Source organism: Notolepis coatsorum (assembly GCF_963971535.1).
Source record: "Notolepis coatsorum genome assembly, chromosome: 17".
In the NCBI taxonomy this organism is placed as follows: domain Eukaryota; kingdom Metazoa; phylum Chordata; class Actinopteri; order Aulopiformes; family Paralepididae; genus Notolepis; species Notolepis coatsorum.
The window spans coordinates 112800524-112818853 of record NC_140181.1 but is presented as its reverse complement, the minus strand read 5'-3'; the positions used below and the strand labels follow the sequence as shown (position 1 = coordinate 112818853).

At 43.9% G+C, this 18330-nt stretch overlaps 1 protein-coding gene across 1 annotated transcript in view; it reads left to right on the top strand.

Annotated features, from left to right (window-relative positions):
* The window catches only part of zbtb41 (zinc finger and BTB domain containing 41), a gene marked incomplete at its 5' end in the record, with an annotated part of 65769 nt that extends 50313 nt beyond the window's left edge, over positions 1-15456 (top strand). The window contains 6 exons of the mRNA XM_084333637.1: positions 1836-1965; positions 4900-4995; positions 9803-9909; positions 11606-11711; positions 13722-13810; positions 14664-15456. Of these exons, the coding sequence (XP_084189763.1) occupies positions 1836-1965; positions 4900-4995; positions 9803-9909; positions 11606-11711; positions 13722-13810; positions 14664-15271 (1136 nt within the window). The remainder of the gene's footprint in view (positions 1-1835; positions 1966-4899; positions 4996-9802; positions 9910-11605; positions 11712-13721; positions 13811-14663) is intronic.
* Between the last annotated feature and the right edge of the window lie 2874 nt (positions 15457-18330).

Genomic DNA, 18330 nt, shown 5'->3' with positions numbered 1-18330 from the left:
CAGCACAATACCAACTGGCCTGTGTAGCTGACTTTGAACATGAATCTGCCGCTATCGCACATTCATGCACATATCCCCTCGTGAAGGAATACTCTCATTTGGATATGAAAGATGGGGCCTTAACACGGTGACAGAGAGAATCCACTCGTCCAAAACACACAGGGATCACCAGTGTTAATGGTCGCGGCCCACTAGTTAAAACTATAATGGTCTTCAGACCAAGGCCTTCTGTCGCCTAGGTGGCTGAACAAAGGACCCTAGCCTGGGGCCGGTTTCCATAAACATTGTCAAGTAGCCCCCATAGCACTAACAGACAAGTGGAGCCTGCCAGCAAAACACTACTCACCCAACCTGGAACGCACCGCTTCTCACAACAGCGGCATGTCCGACAGTTCAGCTGTGGCCTGACAGGTTTCACCCCAACAAACACAGCAAGGAACTGCAGTTGAGAAGCATGCAGCGGCGTGCTCCCAATACGAAAACCGGTGGAGGATTTTTAGAATGATCAACATCTTCCAGACACTCCAGTACGAAGACAATATCGCCGTATTTTCTCGAAAATAGTGAGAGAGAAAATAAAGATATGATGTCAACGTATCCTTGTTTCCCAAAGCTGCTCCTAATCCTTTCTTCCAGCATGGTGTCAAGTGTGGGGATCTACCGAGGCACTTCTTCCTTGTGGTGAAAGCGAGAAGGAGGCGAGTGGGTGGCCCCACCCCTGCTTATATGGGTAAGCTGATAGGGGTGTGGTCAGACGAATATTGGGATTAAAGGTACATTTGTGGTCTTTATTCAGTGCGCGTGCACATATGCGAGATAGTGCAGAGAGCGATGCCGAGCGAGAGCGTATACGAAACAGAACCTTCTGTAGTGTGGTAGTGAAAGGTTAACCTTCTGTAGTGTGGTAGTGAAAGGTTAACCTTCTGTAGTGTGGTAGTGAAAGGTTAACCTTCTGTAGTGTGGTAGTGAAAGGTTAACCTTCTGTAGTGTGGTAGTGAAAGGGTTCACCTTATGTAGTGTGGTAGTGAAAGGTTGACCTTCTGTAGTGTGGTAGTGAAAGGGTTAACCTTCTGTAGTGTGGTAGTGAAAGGTTAACCTTCTGTAGTGTGGTAGTGAAAGGTTGACCTTCTGTAGTGTGGTAGTGAAAGGTTAACCGTCTGTAGTGTGGTAGTGAAAGGTTAACCTTCTGTAGTGTGGTAGTGAAAGGGTTAACCTTCTGTAGTGTCGTAGTGAAAGGTTAACCATCTGTAGTGTGGTAGTGAAGGGTTAACCTTCTGTAGTGTGGTAGTGAAAGGGTTAACCTTCTGTAGTGTGGTAGTGAAAGGTTAACCGTCTGTAGTGTGGTAGTGAAAGGGTTAACCGTCTGTCACAGAGCGCTTTGCCACATGGAGAGTTTATGCCTCAATCTGGTATATTAATTAAATGTTTTTTGCGGTGGAATTGCCTGTTAAGTGATCGATAAACCATTGGGATTCAATAGAATTGTGCTAATAGTACTCACCTCTCTCGTACTTCACCTGGTGTTTGGGCGTATCGGTGCACCTCTATCTGTCACACCGTTACAGTAATGAACAGCCACGTGTTTATAAATGGATAAATGTTGCATTTTATATAGAGCTTTTATCCAAAGCGCTTTACCAGACGACCAGATCTACCTCCTGACCCACTGCTGCCACCTTTTTTTAACATTATATTGGAACTAGAAGTTAGTCAAACCATGACCCTCTACCCTCTTGCCTCGACCCACAGGTCCGTTCCCCTGTAACCGTGACCCTCTTGCCTCGACCCACAGGTCCGTTCCCCTGTAACCGTGACCCTCTTGCCTCGACCCACAGGTCCGTTCCCCTGTGAGATCTGCGGCCGGGAGTTCAACGACTCGGGCAACAGGAAGAGACACATCGAATGCACACATGGAGGGAAAAGAAAATGGACCTGCTTTGTTTGTGGGAAGTCCATGAGGGAAAGGTAGCGGTATCTGCTCCTACTCTCCATAACCATCGGCACCACTAGGGATGGGTACCGAATCCGGTACTTTTAACACTTTCAGCGGCCAGAGGTCACTGTGGGCCGCGTGCCAGCAGCGCTGTAATGAACGGGGATACATGCACCGGTGTTTGCAGGGCTAAAACTATATTAACACTTCCGGTGCCGTTCACGTAGAACTACGTTTCTGTCGCCCCAATCGTTGAGTGCCGGTATACGTAGATCTACGTTTTTCTCACGGTATTTTTTTTTAATCGCTTGTTGCCATTCATAATTCAGCGGGGCACCTTGTAGCAATGCTGTTCTGAGTGTGTCTGAGCTGGCAGACGGTCTTATACCGCCATCCAACGCCTTCGGCCATTATTGCACCCCGTTAGAAAACGGGTTAGTTTCTTTTCTCTAGCGAGCTGGTCCTAAACACTCCGGCAAAACACACACTTGTAGGGATGGTTTGGACTACTGACCCCGCCCGCCCGTTGAAGTGCAATGCCCAACAACGTCGGAGACAGGATCGCTGTGGATAACTGGAAATTGGATTATTTTTTTTGCATTACATCAGATACCAGGTAAGGACACTATATATGAAAGCTTGCGTTGATCTGATATTTATTTCTACCGCGATTGAAGCTATCTGTGTTTTATGTGTGTGGCTGTCTGCCGTTGGGTTGCAGGGGGGGGGGGGGGGGGGCACGCCGATCTAAACCACATTGCATGCGTGCACAAGGAAGGATAATAATGATGATCTAGCGTTGATTTCAGGAAGATCCGATAATCAGGCGAAAAATGACAACGTGTTTATTGAATTACACAAAAACGCTGTTTTCCCTGGAATTACTCAGAAGCAACCAAAATATATTCATATTCAAAATGGTATCAAACGGAAATGTACGGTTGAAAAAATTATCTGTTTTTTGCACGTTGACTGGAAGCAAGTCACTGAGACTCGACAGCGTTATTAGACCCATAGCTATACTATAAAATATAGGTTTAGCTCTACAAACTACAACTACGTTTACATGGGGTTAATGGACGGCAGGCCAGGTCACTTCCCGGAAGGGGCGTGGCACTCAATGTGTTAAATATCATAGCTATGCATATACAACTATTGCCCATTTGAAATCGAGTATCTATCGTTCAATTTGTGAAAAAAAAAATAAAGATCATCCATACATTCCCGTTTTATACCGTGATGAATATGAGTATAGTTTTAGAGTAATTCTGTGTAATCCCAGGAAACGCCGCTATGCAGCGTTTAGTGCATTTCACTAGAAACCTCGCCTGGATCAACAATACATCTGAAATCAACGCTATATTATCGGTATTATGTTTCATCATGCATGCATGAAAGGGTGGGGGGGGGGGGGGTTCTATGCTTTGATCGTCACCAACGGAATACGTTACCCACACACATTACACACATACGTTAGGATCGCAGGGAAGGGATTCTTCGATCAACGCAAGATTGATACCATATAGCCCTTACCTTGACTAGGATGTACTGCAAAAGGAATATACCAATTATCTGATCGCCATTCCAAGTATTGATGTCGATCGTGTTGCCAACATAATCCAACACGGATCGGGAGTGTTTGATTCTCCTCAATCCATGCGTTATAACCGCTCGCCATGCCCCACAAGGAAAACCCGGACCGGACTTTTTAAATCGACGTACAGCCCAAGCCAGAGAGTTTCCAATGATGTGCAATACCGGCCGCAAGGCGGCAGGCGGCGGTATTGGACGTTTGCGATCTCAGACCCATCCCCAATGCTAACACAGGCTCCCGCGATGGATTATGAATGGGCATATCGAATAAAAGAAATAACGATCGAAAACCCAACTTTTCTCGGGTTTGGCGCCCAAGCGATGGCGAGTTAACCCGACTTATCGGGGGTCTGGCGTCCAATGTGTTAAGGGTATCGACCGAATCACGTTGGTACTACGAGTACCGATTCATGTGAGATCCACCGGTGCCAAATTTCGGTATTGCAATTATATTTTTTAATAATTACCGGTAAATAAAATAATATTTATAAAGTCAGATTACGTCAACGTTTCGTTTACCACAAAACGAAACCTATGAAGTGTGCCGCACCTTCATGTCAACGTTCACGTACACAATACACGCTTACCTAGGATTTTACGTGATTCAACAAGTCGGGGCAATGGCAAGCCGAAAACGGTCGCAAGTGTGCAATATTATATATTATATATATATATTATTAACAAATTGTTCTAAATAAATAATAATGATAATAAATAATTTGAAGTTTGGACTAATTTTTTACAACTGAGGTAGGTAGATTACATTTTTAGAGACTAAAGTACCTAAGAAAGGTACCGTTGGGTACCGGTATCGATTCACAGGTACCGGTACCGGTATCGGTTCAAATGTGAACGGTACCCATCCCTAAATACCACAGCGTCTCGTGCTCCCATGCGTTGCATTGTGATGTTTACTGTGGTCGCTTTTATTTATCTCCTAGTCATAGTATGTTTTTCTTCTTATATGACCTGCTATAAAAGGCCAAAAGAATAATAAAAAAGTTGAATAAGCCACGTTGCTTTGAATTTTGCATTGTACATTATTAGACTGGTCTCCTTTCAGCCCGTTAGTTCATCTTTGAACCAAGACCTAAAAGAAAGTCGGACTTTCAACCTCAAACAGCCGTGGTTATTCTTGTTTATTTTATTCCTCCGTTGATCAATGTATATCAAGGTCGTGCTGAAAGAGAGAGAGTGACAAAATCTTTATTTATTTATTTATTTTATAAATCTGTTTATTTTTTACTTTACAACCTTTATAAAAGAATGAACAGAACATGTAACATGAACATCTGGCTCAGAGCAGGAGAAGACCACTGCAGTCTGGATCTCCCTGGATGTCGTGTTGTTGTTTCATGTTGTTTCTTTTACAGAACCGCATTGAGGGAACACCTCCGCATCCACAGCGGAGAGAAACCACACCTCTGCAGCATCTGTGGGCAGAGCTTCCGTCACGCCAGCTCCTACAGGTGTGTGTGGCGAGGGTTAGGGTCCTACAGGTGTGTGTGGCGAGGGTTAGGGTTAGGGTCCTACAGGTGTGTGTGGCGAGGGTTAGGGTCCTACAGGTGTGTGTGGCGAGGGTTAGGGTTAGGCTCCTACAGGTGTGTGTGGCGAGGCCTGTGACCAGCTTGTGGGGCTCTGACAAAAACCTTCCTACGTTTGACTGTGTATCTCTCCTGAGGAGATTGCATTTTTATTTCATTCAAGAAGGGAGGGCGGGGAGAATATACAAACTTGAATAACCTGGGATATTCTGTTTGTAGAAAAGGCAGTGTTGGTGCCTGGGCCTCCCTCTGGCAGCACCTCTCCCTCTGGCAGCACCTCTCCCTCTCTGGGCCTCCCTCTGGCAGCACCTCTCCCTCTCTGGGCCTCCCTCTGGCAGCACCTCTCCCTCTGGCAGCACCTCTCCCTCTCTGGGCCTCCCTCTGGCAGCACCTCTCCCTCTCTGGGCCTCCCTCTGGCAGCACCTCTCCCTCTCTGGGCCTCCCTCTGGCAGCACCTCTCCCTCTGGCAGCACCTCTCCCTCTCTGGGCCTCCCTCTGGCAGCACCTCTCCCTCTCTGGGCCTCCCTCTGGCAGCACCTCTCCCTCTGGCAGCACCTCTCCCTCTGGCAGCACCTCTCCCTCTGGCAGCACCTCTCCCTCTGGCAGCACCTCTCCCTCTGGCAGCACCTCTCCCTCTGGCAGCACCTCTCCCTCTGGCAGCACCTCTCCCTCTGGCAGCACCTCTCCCTCTGGCAGCACCTCTCCCTCTGGCAGCACCTCTCCCTCTGGCAGCACCTCTCCCTCTGGCAGCACCTCTCCCTCTGGCAGCACCTCTCCCTCTGGCAGCACCTCTCCCTCTGGCAGCACCTCTCCCTCTGGCAGCACCTCTCCCTCTGGCAGCACCTCTCCCTCTGGCAGCACCTCTCCCTCTGGCTGTTGGACCTGGGGAGTCAGGTGATCGTGTTGAGACCAGCCTGCTTCCAGACAATCTTTTACTCTAGGGGTTTTTATTATTATTATAATTATTATTTTTACTCTAGGGGTTTTTATTATTATTATAATTATAATTATTATTATTATTATTATTATAATTATTATTTTTACTCTAGGGGTTTTTATTATTATTATTATTATAATTATTATTTTTACTCTAGGGGTTTTTATTATTATTATTATTATACTTATTATTTTTACTCTAGGGGTTTTTATTATTATTATTATAATTATTATTTTTACTCTAGGGGGTTTTATTATTATTATTATAATTATTATTTTTACTCTAGGGGTTTTTATTATTATTATTATAATTATTATTTTTACTCTAGGGGTTTTTATTATTATTATTATAATTATTATTTTTACTCTAGGGGTTTTTATTATTATTATTATTTTTACTCTAGGGTTTTTTATTATTATGTTAAAAAAAATTTACTCTAGGGTTTTTATTATTATTATAATTTTTATTTAATTGAATTTTTTATTTATAGCATTTTCAGCTTTTTTGGTCCACGCAGGACCGACAGAGGAGAGAGGGTGAAACGGGAGGAGAAGAGGGGAAGGCATGCGGCACATGGCCACCGGGTCGGGGAATCGAACCGGGGCGACCGCTTCGCCACTCAGCGCGCTATGTGGTGCTACTGGAGCGCCCCTGGGTTTTTATCATTATTATTAGTACTCTATTTTTTTTTTTCTTTTTTTTTTATTATTATTATTATTATTATTATTATTATTATTATTATTATTATTATTATTATTATTATTATTATTATTATTATTATTATTATTATTATTAATAATATTATATTATTTTATGATTATTATTATTATTATTACTCTAGGGTTTTTTATTATTATTATTATTATTATTATTATTATTATTATTATTATTATTATTATTATTATTATTATTATTATTATTATTATTATTATTATTATTATTATTATTATTATTATTATTATTATTATTAATATTATATTCTTTTATGATTATTATTATTATTATTACTCTAGGGTTTTTTATTATTATTATTATTATTATTATTATTATTATTATTATTATTATTATTATTATTATTATTATTATTATTATTATTATTATTATTATTATTATTATTATTATTATTTTTACTCTAGGGACTTATCTCGGGTCTGGCGTCCAATGTGTTAAGACTACTACAGTATGTGTTTCTATTCCTATCTCATTAAGACTAAGAATCAAGAGGTTTATTTGTCACATACATACCAGCAGGGCATACAGTGAAATGCGGGTGGTCATGGCCGCATCGATTGTGCAATAATACTAATAATAAAATAGACATAGAGAAAAAAAAACAGGTAAGACATAAGATGTGCATGATATCAGAATTTTTTTTTCTGAACATACCTGTACAGCCCTCTGTATTGCTGTTGAATGATGTTGCAGCCCCCATACAGCTAAAGAGACTAGTTTTATCCGGTCTCACAGCTGCTAAAAAGCTGATAGCATCACGATGGATTCAACCGGATAAAATGTGCCGGAAGGTATGGGTTCTTACCTATCTCGATGTGATTTATCTAGAGATATCTACAGCAAGCATTTTAGATGTCAGTGAAACCAAAATTGCAATCTGGTTAGAAGTGGTGGAGAGAATAAAGGCTAGCATATGAATTGTAATTCCTGGTTAAAAACGAATGATAATGGATGGATTATCCAAGGGGGGTCCTGAGGGGGGGGGGGGGGGAAGAAGAGCGAGCAGGAGCATAATGTATGTATTGGATTGTATTGCAAGTATTAGGTATATATCTCGTAAACTACATTTATATTGATTCAAATGGAATGTATAATCCTGTGACTTACTGTGGATATTTACTGTTAATGCTTGTATGTCTAATTTTATGTCATATTTATAAAAAAAAATAAAAAAATTGCATGATAAAAATAGGCATGCTAAATTCCTGAGAAGGCACTGGTTCCTATGTACACTACAATACAATATACAATTTTAACTCTGTCATTATGTTATGCTTACTATATCTAAACTATACATTTATTTTGCATTTATTTAAAAAAAATTGGATCTTATGGTGTTCTTGTTTTGTTCTTGACTTATTGTAATGTTTCTTCTTGACTTGTTTAACTCTTTAAATGCCATGCCTGGTTTTCCATTTTACCGCTTGAATGCCACCATCCGCGCCAATGTTAACGTTAATATCGCCTAATCTATGTTTTAAATTATGGCTATGTGTCTAATCTGCCCATCGCATTATCAAAGACTATGTTCCAGACAGTGCTGTGAAGGCAGATTGTTTTTTTATCGCGTCGTTGCCGTTTCAGAGCAGTTAGAAAAGCCCCCGTTTTGATATAAAAAACAACTCATTCTGGAGCATTCTATGAAAATCGTCTTTTAGTGGAATATTCCACAACGTTGATATTCGTCGGCCTTTTTATGAATCGTTTTCAAATAAACGCTAGATGATCAATATTATACGTGCACGCACGCACATTACGGCCGCGCGCGGACAATCGCCTTGTTGATTTCCTCTCGGACTTTTACAGTGAAAACGAAAGAAGAGATTTCACAAAACAGCTTATAACTTCATCAAAATTACTCTGATTATCCTACCACTGATAACATAGAGTCCTTACCTGACATCAGATGGTATCCAACTGGTATATTCCAATTCCTGATCACCATTCGAAAAAATCGATACGTGTATGGATCCAACGCGACACAGTGGTTCTCCATGATCCGCGGAGATCTGAGGCTCCAGAATGAACTCTAGTAACCCCGGCTGGATCAGTGAACTGGAAAATGTGGAGTACCGGATTTTTTTCCCCATTCATTTTCATTGAGTCCATTCCAAAATCACTTATGTCATCTGGGAGACGACAGGGGGCGCTTTTTTCCACAGTGATCACCGGCGCAGCTCGGCAATACTCGGGTAGGCTCGGGTGATGCAATAATTTTTCAGATCGCAAAAAAAAAATAAATAAAAAAAATCCGAGAAATCTCGTGAGTGGCTAGCAACCACCTATAAAAAAACACGAGAAATCTCGTGAGTGGCACTGAAAGAGTTAAAGAAGACGTGTCCGGCCCATGGGGACATTTTGTCGGGCCTTACAAATACATTTGATTTGATTTGATTTGATTTGATTTGATTTGATTTGATTTGATTTGATTTGATTTGATTTGATTTACTATACAAGAACCACTTCTGTTCTTTCCTTAAAGTGACTTTTATATTCCTCATTCCTTTCATGTGACTTTTCCATTTACTTTAAAGTGACATTTTGTTTAAAGTGATTGTTTAAAGCGGTTGCAGCGTGAGTGTGTGTGTGTGTGTGTGTGTGTGTGTGTGTGTGTGTGTGTGTGTGTGTGTGTGTGTGTGTGTGTGTGTGTGTGTGTATGTGTGTGTGTGTGTGTGCTCATGTGTACTTGTGAGTGGAGAGTTCAGTGTTCTGATGGCCTGGGGGAAGAAGCTGAGCCGAAGTCTCTCTGTTCTCGTAGCGTGTGTCCGTAGGCGCTTGCCTGACCGCAGCGGCTTGATCAGGCTGTTGTTGGGGTGGTGAGGGTCTGTTGTTGGGGTGGTGAGGGTCTGTTGTTGGGGTGGTGAGGGTCTGTTGTTGGGGTGGTGAGGGTCTGTTGTTGGGGTGGTGAGGGTCTGTTGTTGGGGTGGTGAGGGTCTTTCATAATTCCACTACTATACGTCCTCGTCTCTATTCCTTTCTTATTTTCATTCCGGAAATATGAAGCGATTGCCCAACGGTTGACTAGTTGAATATAAATTGTAAACCCGCTGTTTTCTTCGACAGGCTGCATCTTAAAGTCCACCACGACGACAAGCGCTACGAGTGCGACGAATGTGGGAAAACCTTCGTACGACACGACCATCTGACCAAACATCAGAAGATACACTCTGGTGCTGTTCATCATATTAACACACACACACACACACACACACACACACACACAATTACAGTAATGCAAAATCCTTTTGTTATTTCATTTAATTTCAAAGCTTTATTTAAACTGCAAGTTATGTACAAAGCAAGAAATAATCAATTACCGGTAAATGTAAGAAGCACATTTCTGGATAAAGAGGGGGGATACAACCTCAGAGGACCATTGAACTTCAAAAAACCTGTGATGAAAACCAACCTGAAAATAATGTGTATCTCCTCTTACGGGGCCACCCTAGGATGAGCAAAAATATTGTGAAAACATAAATCAATTCAAATTTAGACTAAAAAAAATCAATTTTTGATAGGTACAGAAGGGAAGAAGAGCTTTAATGGCATATTAAAAAAACATAAATAATAATAAATACGTATGATACTGTACGCTATATCATATCACATTATATAATCATATTATAATTCATTTGTATATTATATTGAACTATATTTGCAGTATGTACTATTATATTATGGTACTATATTGTATTGTATATATCATGTACTATATATCTCACATCACATTATATATGTGCTGTATACACTATTATGTACTATATACTATTATATACTGCAGGTATACTATACTGTAATGTGTACTGTAATGTGTACTATATGTGTGCACTGAAATGTGTACTATATGTATCTACTATGTATGTATGTAAATTACAAATAAAATAAATAACGTAAGTCTTCAGCGGTAGGGCCCGACAAGCCTAGTGCTTCTCCCTTCAGCCCTTTTCGGACAATTGGACAATGCTGCAATAGCAGCTGGTAAAACTTTTTTTGATTTATGGAATGACCGGTGTTATGTGTCCAAAGCCCGAAATAAAAAATAACTGAACCGAACTGAACTCGAAAAGGCAACTGAGGTTTGCCTCATTTACAGTCACGTCGAGTACACGTGGAGTTAAGCAAAACACGTAGCATAAACTGAGTCACACAGCATTATACAATCATAACAATTAGACAAGTAAGGATAACAACTAGGGATGTCCGATATTATCGGCCGACCGATATTATCGGCCGATATCGGCAGTAAAATGTGATATCGGAAAATATCGGTATCGGTAAAAAAACAATTCTTTTTTTTTTTTTTTTTTTAACATTTATTTAACCTTTATTTACCCAGGTAAGCAAGTAAGAACCAATTCTTATTTTATTTATTGTCAAAAGTATGCATGTTGGTCTAATTCAACAACAAGAGATATGTAATGTTAATTTTTACTTTTTTAATGATCATATTTTGCACAGATAATAATGACTTGGATTTATATAGCGCTCTTCATGGCACCCAGAGCGCTTCACAGAGTCCATTATTCGTTCATACACAGTCATACCGGTGGTGGTAAGCTACAATTGCAGCCAGAGCTGCCCTGAGGCAGACTGTCTTACATAATGCTTACATTTAGAAAGCCTTTTGAATGCATCCAGTGAAATTATTAGTTACCTGAAATTATTCCGTTTTTTTGGGTGGAAACCCTGCATATATCGGTATCGGTTGATATCGGTATCGGAAATTAAGAGTTGGACAATATTGGAATATCGGTAAAAAAGCCAATATCGAGCCTCCCTAACAACAACCCATTAAAACAATGTACAACTTGATTATCAGAGTTCCTTGTTGAAGTGGACTGAACCTTTGGTTTTTCCGGCGCGCAGGGGAGAAAGCCCATCAGTGTGAGGAGTGTGGCAAGTGCTTCAGACGCCACGACCACCTGACGGTCCACCACAGGAGTGTCCACCTGGGGCAGAAGGTGTGGCAGAAGTAAGTCTGACCCACGACCACCTGACGGTCCACCACAGGAGTGTCCACCTGGGGCAGAAGGTGTGGCAGAAGTAAGTCTGACCCACGACCACCTGACGGTCCACCACAGGAGTGTCCACCTGGGGCAGAAGGTGTGGCAGAAGTAAGTCTGACCCACGACCACCTGACGGTCCACCACAGGAGTGTCCACCTGGGGCAGAAGGTGGTCTTCAAGTGAACCAGGGTGCTGTGGTGCTGCTGGTTATACATTAATATCCCTCACATTAAAAAACCTTTTAGTCTTGTATGGCGTGGTATGGCGTGGTATGGCGTGGTATGGCGTGGTATGGCGTGGTATGGCGTGGTATGGCGTGGTATCGTGTGCAGTGCTCGAGTTGGGGGATGGCACCCCCCCCCCTGAAATAAAAATGGTAAATATCATCCCCCTTCTAAAACGGCCACCACCCCTCCCCATCCCTTATGTCATTTTATCCATGAACATGGCATTAACTGCTATTTCAACATTCAGGTTTGCGCATATTGAAAATATTGCCTGCGAAGGAGCACGTACGCCTGCATGCGATGACATTTTTAGGTTTATCAGCACAAATGATGTCCCCATATGATAAAATCCACCATCCCCATGGCTGCAGATCCCGGAGGGGGGCATGTCCCCCCCCCAAATTTGGAAAAATATGAATTGCCCCCCCCCCCCCCCCCCCCCCAAGAATATGTGCTATCAAGAGTAGTGTATCTACTCCCACTCTGTAATTCTAGTATAAAAATACTCCTAAAAGCTTAATTTAAATCATACACATTTTCTACCAGGGGACGATGCCCCCGGACCCCCCTACTCTGCGTCCCCCCCAAACCTGTCGTGAGATCTGCAGCCCTGATCATCCTCCCTGTTTTTTTTTTCACAACTTGAGTACTGATCGCGTGTTATCGTGTGTTATCATGTGGTATCATGTGGTATCATGTGGTATCATGTGGTATCATGTGGTATCATGTGGTATTATGTGTGGTATCATGTGGTATCATGTGGTATTATGTGGTATCGTGTGTGGTATCATGTGGTATCATGTGGTATCATGTGTGGTATCATGTGTGGTATCATGTGTGGTATCATGTGTGGTATCGTGTGTTATCATGTGGTATCATGTGGTATCATGTGGTATCATGTGGCATCATGTGGTATCATGTGGTATCATGTGTGGTATCATGTGGTATCATGTGGTATCGTGTGGTATCATGTGGTATCATGTGGTATCATGTGGTATCATGTGGTATCATGTGGTATCATGTGATATTATGTGGTATCATGTGGTATCATGTGGTATCATGTGGTATTATGTGGTATCGTGTGGTATCATGTGTGGTATCATGTGTGGTATCATGTGTGGTATCATGTGGTATCATGTGGTATCATGTGGTATCATGTGGTATCATGTGGTATCGTGTGTGGTATCATGTGGTATCATGTGGTATCATGTGGTATCATGTGGTATCATGTGGTATCATGTGTTATCGTGTGTTATCGTGTGGTATCATGTGGTATCATGTGGTATCATGTGGTATCATGTGGTATCATGTGGTATCATGTGTGGTATCATGTGGTATCATGTGGTATCATGTGTGGTATCATGTGGTATCATGTGTTATCATGTGGTATCATGTGGTATCATGTGGTATCATGTGGTATCGTGTGTGGTATCATGTGGTATCGTCTGTTATCATGTGGTATCGTGTGGTATCGTCTGTTATCATGTGGTATTGTGTGGTATCGTGTGGTATCGTGTGGTATCGTCTGTTATCATGTGGTATCGTGTGGTATCGCGTGGTATCGTGTGGTATCGTGTGGTATCGTGTGGTATCGCGTGGTATCGCGTGGTATCGCGTGGTATTGTGGGAGTTCGCTAAATGACAAACATCCAGCACTTGTTGAAGATGTCGGTTGAATGATGTTCAGTGTTTCTATATTTACTTGTGAGAGAAATCCTCCCTGAAGAGACATGTGTCGGTGGTTCACAGGTACAAGAGCGCGGTGCATCAGTGTGACGTCTGCAAGAAGGAGTTCAAGGGGAAGTCCAGTCTGGAGATGCACTTCAGGACACACTCTGGTGAGTATGTGTGTGTTGTGTGTGCTCATGTGTGCTTGTGTGTGGAGAGTTCAGTGTTCAGGGCTCTGATGGCCTGGGGGAAGAAGCTGAGCCGAAGTCTCTCTGTCCTAGTAGCTGGTGTGCGCAGGCGTCTGCCTGACCTCAGCAGCTGGAACAGGCTGTTGTTGGGGTGGTGAGGGTCTTTCATTATCCTGCAGGCTCTGGATTTGCACCTCTTGTTGTATAGAACCTGCAGGGGAGGTAGTGCAATACCCGTGGTACGCTCGGCTGAGCGCACCACTCTCTGTAGGGCCTTCTTGTCCTGTGCCGTGCTGTTTCCATACCAGGCAGTGATGTTTCCAGTCAAGATGCTCTCTACTCTGTGATAAAGTCCTTAAAAGTAGTCACAATGAGGACGAGTCACGTTAGATAATGAGGATTTGATATCATTTTGTTTTATTATGCATGTGGTACTAAAACCCTGTTGTCTTGTGACAGGTGAGAAACCCTACATGTGGTACTAAAACCCTGTTGTCTTGTGACAGGTGAGAAACCCTACATGTGGTACTAAAACCCTGTTGTCTTGTGACAGGTGAGAAACCCTACATGTGGTACTAAAACCCTGTTGTCTTGTGACAGGTGAGAAACCCTACATGTGGTACTAAAACCCTGTTGTCTTGTGACAGGTGAGAAACCCTACATGTGGTACTAAAACCCTGTTGTCTTGTGACAGGTGAGAAACCCTACATGTGGTACTAAAACCCTGTTGTCTTGTGACAGGTGAGAAACCCTACATGTGGTACTAAAACCCTGTTGTCTTGTGACAGGTGAGAAACCCTACATGTGGTACTAAAACCCTGTTGTCTTGTGACAGGTGAGAAACCCTACAAATGTCCCGAGTGCCACCAGACCTTCCGCATCAAGAAGACCCTCACCAAGCACATGGTGATCCACTCCGACGAGCGGCCCTTCAACTGCCCCCACTGCAGCGCCACCTTCAAGAGGAAGGACAAGCTGAAGTACCACACGGACCACGTGCACGGCACCAAGTTCACCACGGAGCCCCCGGCCGGGCCGCCCCCCCACCAGGACAAGATGCTCTCCCTCCCTTACCAGGAGGCCGCCAAGGTGTACCGGGCCGAGCCCAAGTCGGTCCTGCAGAGCGTCCCCGCCCCGACCAACGTCTGTGTGCCCGTCACTCTGGTGCCGGTCCAGATGGCAGGAGTCCCGGGGGGACCGGGCGACCTGGGGGGGCACGGGGCCCCTCTGCCCTCCCAACCCCACCTCGCCATGCAGGCCTCTGGCTACCAGGCCGCCACCGCGCTGGCCTTCCTGGACACCCTCACGCCCCAGCCCGCCAACATCATCCACCCCGTGAGGCCCGATCAGATGCTGGATCCCAGGGAACAGTGCTACCTGGGGACCCTGCTGGGCCTGGACTCCTCTGTGCAGAACCTCTCCAACTCCGATCACACCCACTGATCACACCCACTGATCACACCCACTGATCACACCCACCGATCACACCCACCGATCACACCCACCGATCACACCCACTGATCACACCCACTGATCACACCCACCGATCACACCCACCGATCACACCCACTGATCACACCCACTGATCACCCACCGATCACACCCACCGATCACACCCACTGATCACACCCACTGATCACACCCACTGATCACACCCACTGATCACACCCACCGATCACACCCACCGATCACACCCACTGATCACACCCACCGATCACACCCACTGATCACACCCACTGATCACACCCACCGATCACACCCACTGATCACACCCACTGATCACACCCACCGATCACACCCACTGATCACACCCACTGATCACACCCACTGATCACCCACTGATCACACCCACCGATCACACCCACCGATCACACCCACCGATCACACCCACCGATCACACCCACCGATCACACCACCGATCACACCCACCGATCACATGATCACACCACCGATCACACCCACCGATCACATGATCACACCCACTGATCGCCTTCTGAATTTGTGTTGACATTGACGTGGAAATATTATTGCTTCCTCAGTGAATCTAAACCACAGAGTTGTGGTGAAGAAGATGAGAGTCACGCATCAGGCTGAGGACAGTCTGTTTTATTTTATTTGTTCATTCAACATGTTATTTTATTCACAGTTTTTGCTTAAATCCTCCTTGTTTGACTAAAACAATGAGCATTTAACCTCTTTTGTCCAGAGAGGGGCGACATTGAGCCAAAGTTACATAGTGCTGGTTTAAAACCTGTGTGTGTGGCTGTCAGACCAATGGCATGAACACAAACTGTCTTTGATGAAGGTCTTTAGTGGCAGACAAAATTGGTCTTGAAAAGCTTTTTATTTAATTTTTTACAACCATTTTGTCAAGGCTTTGCTTCCATGCCTAATATGGCATATAATGCCACGATGATTTAATCCAATTTAACATTCTTGGTTTGATTGACTTGATTTCTTGAGAGAATTGTACAAATCTTTGTCTTGTTCTTTATCGTTTTTTCTTAAATATTATTGCGAAATATTTTTATTGTGGCTTTAATGTGTAATGTACAGTATTCCATGTACTATATATAATACTATATGTGTGGCTCTGAATTTGTATGGCTTTTGCACCTGAATGTGTTGGACTTGTACATATTAAAGAAAGAACGTGAATTTGTTGAAGCTGAATATTGAATGAGGCTGCTGTGTATTGTATTATGTCGCATACTGTCAGCGACTTCGGGTTCTTGAGAAGCGCTATGCAAATAAAATGTATTATTATTATTATTATTATTATTATTTTTTATTGATCTTTTTCCCCCTTCATTTTCCTCCGATTTTCTCCCATCCCAATGTTAGTCGTTATGCCAATTCCCATTCCCCTTCCTGGTCGCTGCGCACTTACCCCCCACAGTCGGTCTGGGAGAGTGGAGGCTATCACGTGCTTCCTCCGACACACGTCCAGCCAATCAACCGCTTCTTTTCACCTGGCAGCGCGGACTCTCACTGAGAAGGCGTAGCTTGTGGAAGGATCACACTACCCCCCTTAGATCCTATCCGCGCTGAGCAGGCGCCCCGACCGAACTGTAGGAGTCGCTGTTTACAACGACCCGGACCCACCCCGCCAGCTTCTCCCACCCTCTAATACTGCCAATTGTATTAGTGTGAACGGCCAGCCAAGCTGGTGACAACGCCGGAGCTGTGAGCTGGATTCGAACAGGCGAATCTAGCCGCTCCGGGGTTTGGTGACGAACGCAATCTCCGTTACGCCACCTGACCGCCCATTTATTATTATTATTATTATTATTATTATTATTATTATTATTATTATTATTATTATTATTATTATTATTATTATGTGTTTTACATACCTCAGGTGGTGGTGGGATGCAGGCCTCAGGTGAATGAATGAATGAATAATTTATTTTTGGACATGTTATTCTCCATATTTCTCCAAACAACTCACGGTATCTTGTTCCGTCGAACCAAACAATCATAACAACAAATTAAAAAAACATTAAAAGAAAAATATTAAAAAAATAATGAATTATAAACAAAAGGTCAAGAGCAATGTGTTTGGTTAGCAGACATGTCCAAAAAAGGAGTAGAGGGAAGCTAAGCTTATTGATCCCTACCCCCTTACATTTATTTGTTCTTCCATTAATATTACTAGATATTACATAATTCAGTGTATTACAATATAGAATATACTTTTACTTATATTAAAAGATTACAAGAAAAAACTTGATTCACTTGACAACACCAGTGAATATTATAGTACAGCACTACATACACAATATAACATAACTTTGTTTATCCTCAATACTCATTTCTGTATGATGGTGGGATGCAGCCCTCAGGTGGTGGGATGCAGCCCTCAGGTGGTGGGATGCAGGCCTCAGGTGGTGGGATGCAGCCCTCAGGTGGTGGGATGCAGCCCTCAGGTGGTGGGATGCAGGCCTCAGCTGGTGGGATGCAGGCCTCAGGTGGTGGGATGCAGGCCTCAGCTGGTGGGATGCAGGCCTCAGCTGGTGGGATGCAGGCCTCAGGTGGTGGGATGCAGGCCTCAGGTGGTGGGATGCAGGCCTCATGTGGTGGGATGCAGGCCTCAGGTGGTGGGATGCAGGCCTCAGCTGGTGGGATGCAGGCCTCAGGTGGTGGGATGCAGGCCTCAGCTGGTGGGATGCAGGCCTCAGGTGGTGGGATGCAGGCCTCAGGTGGTGGGATGCAGGCCTCAGCTGGTGGGATGCAGGCCTCAGCTGGTGGGATGCAGGCCTCAGGTGGTGGTGGGATGCAGGCCTCAGGCCTCAGGTGGTGGGATGCAGGCCTCAGCTGGTGGGATGCAGGCCTCAGGTGGTGGGATGCAGGCCTCAGGTGGTGGGATGCAGGCCTCAGCTGGTGGGATGCAGGCCTCAGGTGGTGGGATGCAGGCCTCAGGTGGTGGTGGGATGCAGGCCTCAGCTGGTGGGATGCAGGCCTCAGCTGGTGGGATGCAGGCCTCAGGTGGTGGGATGCAG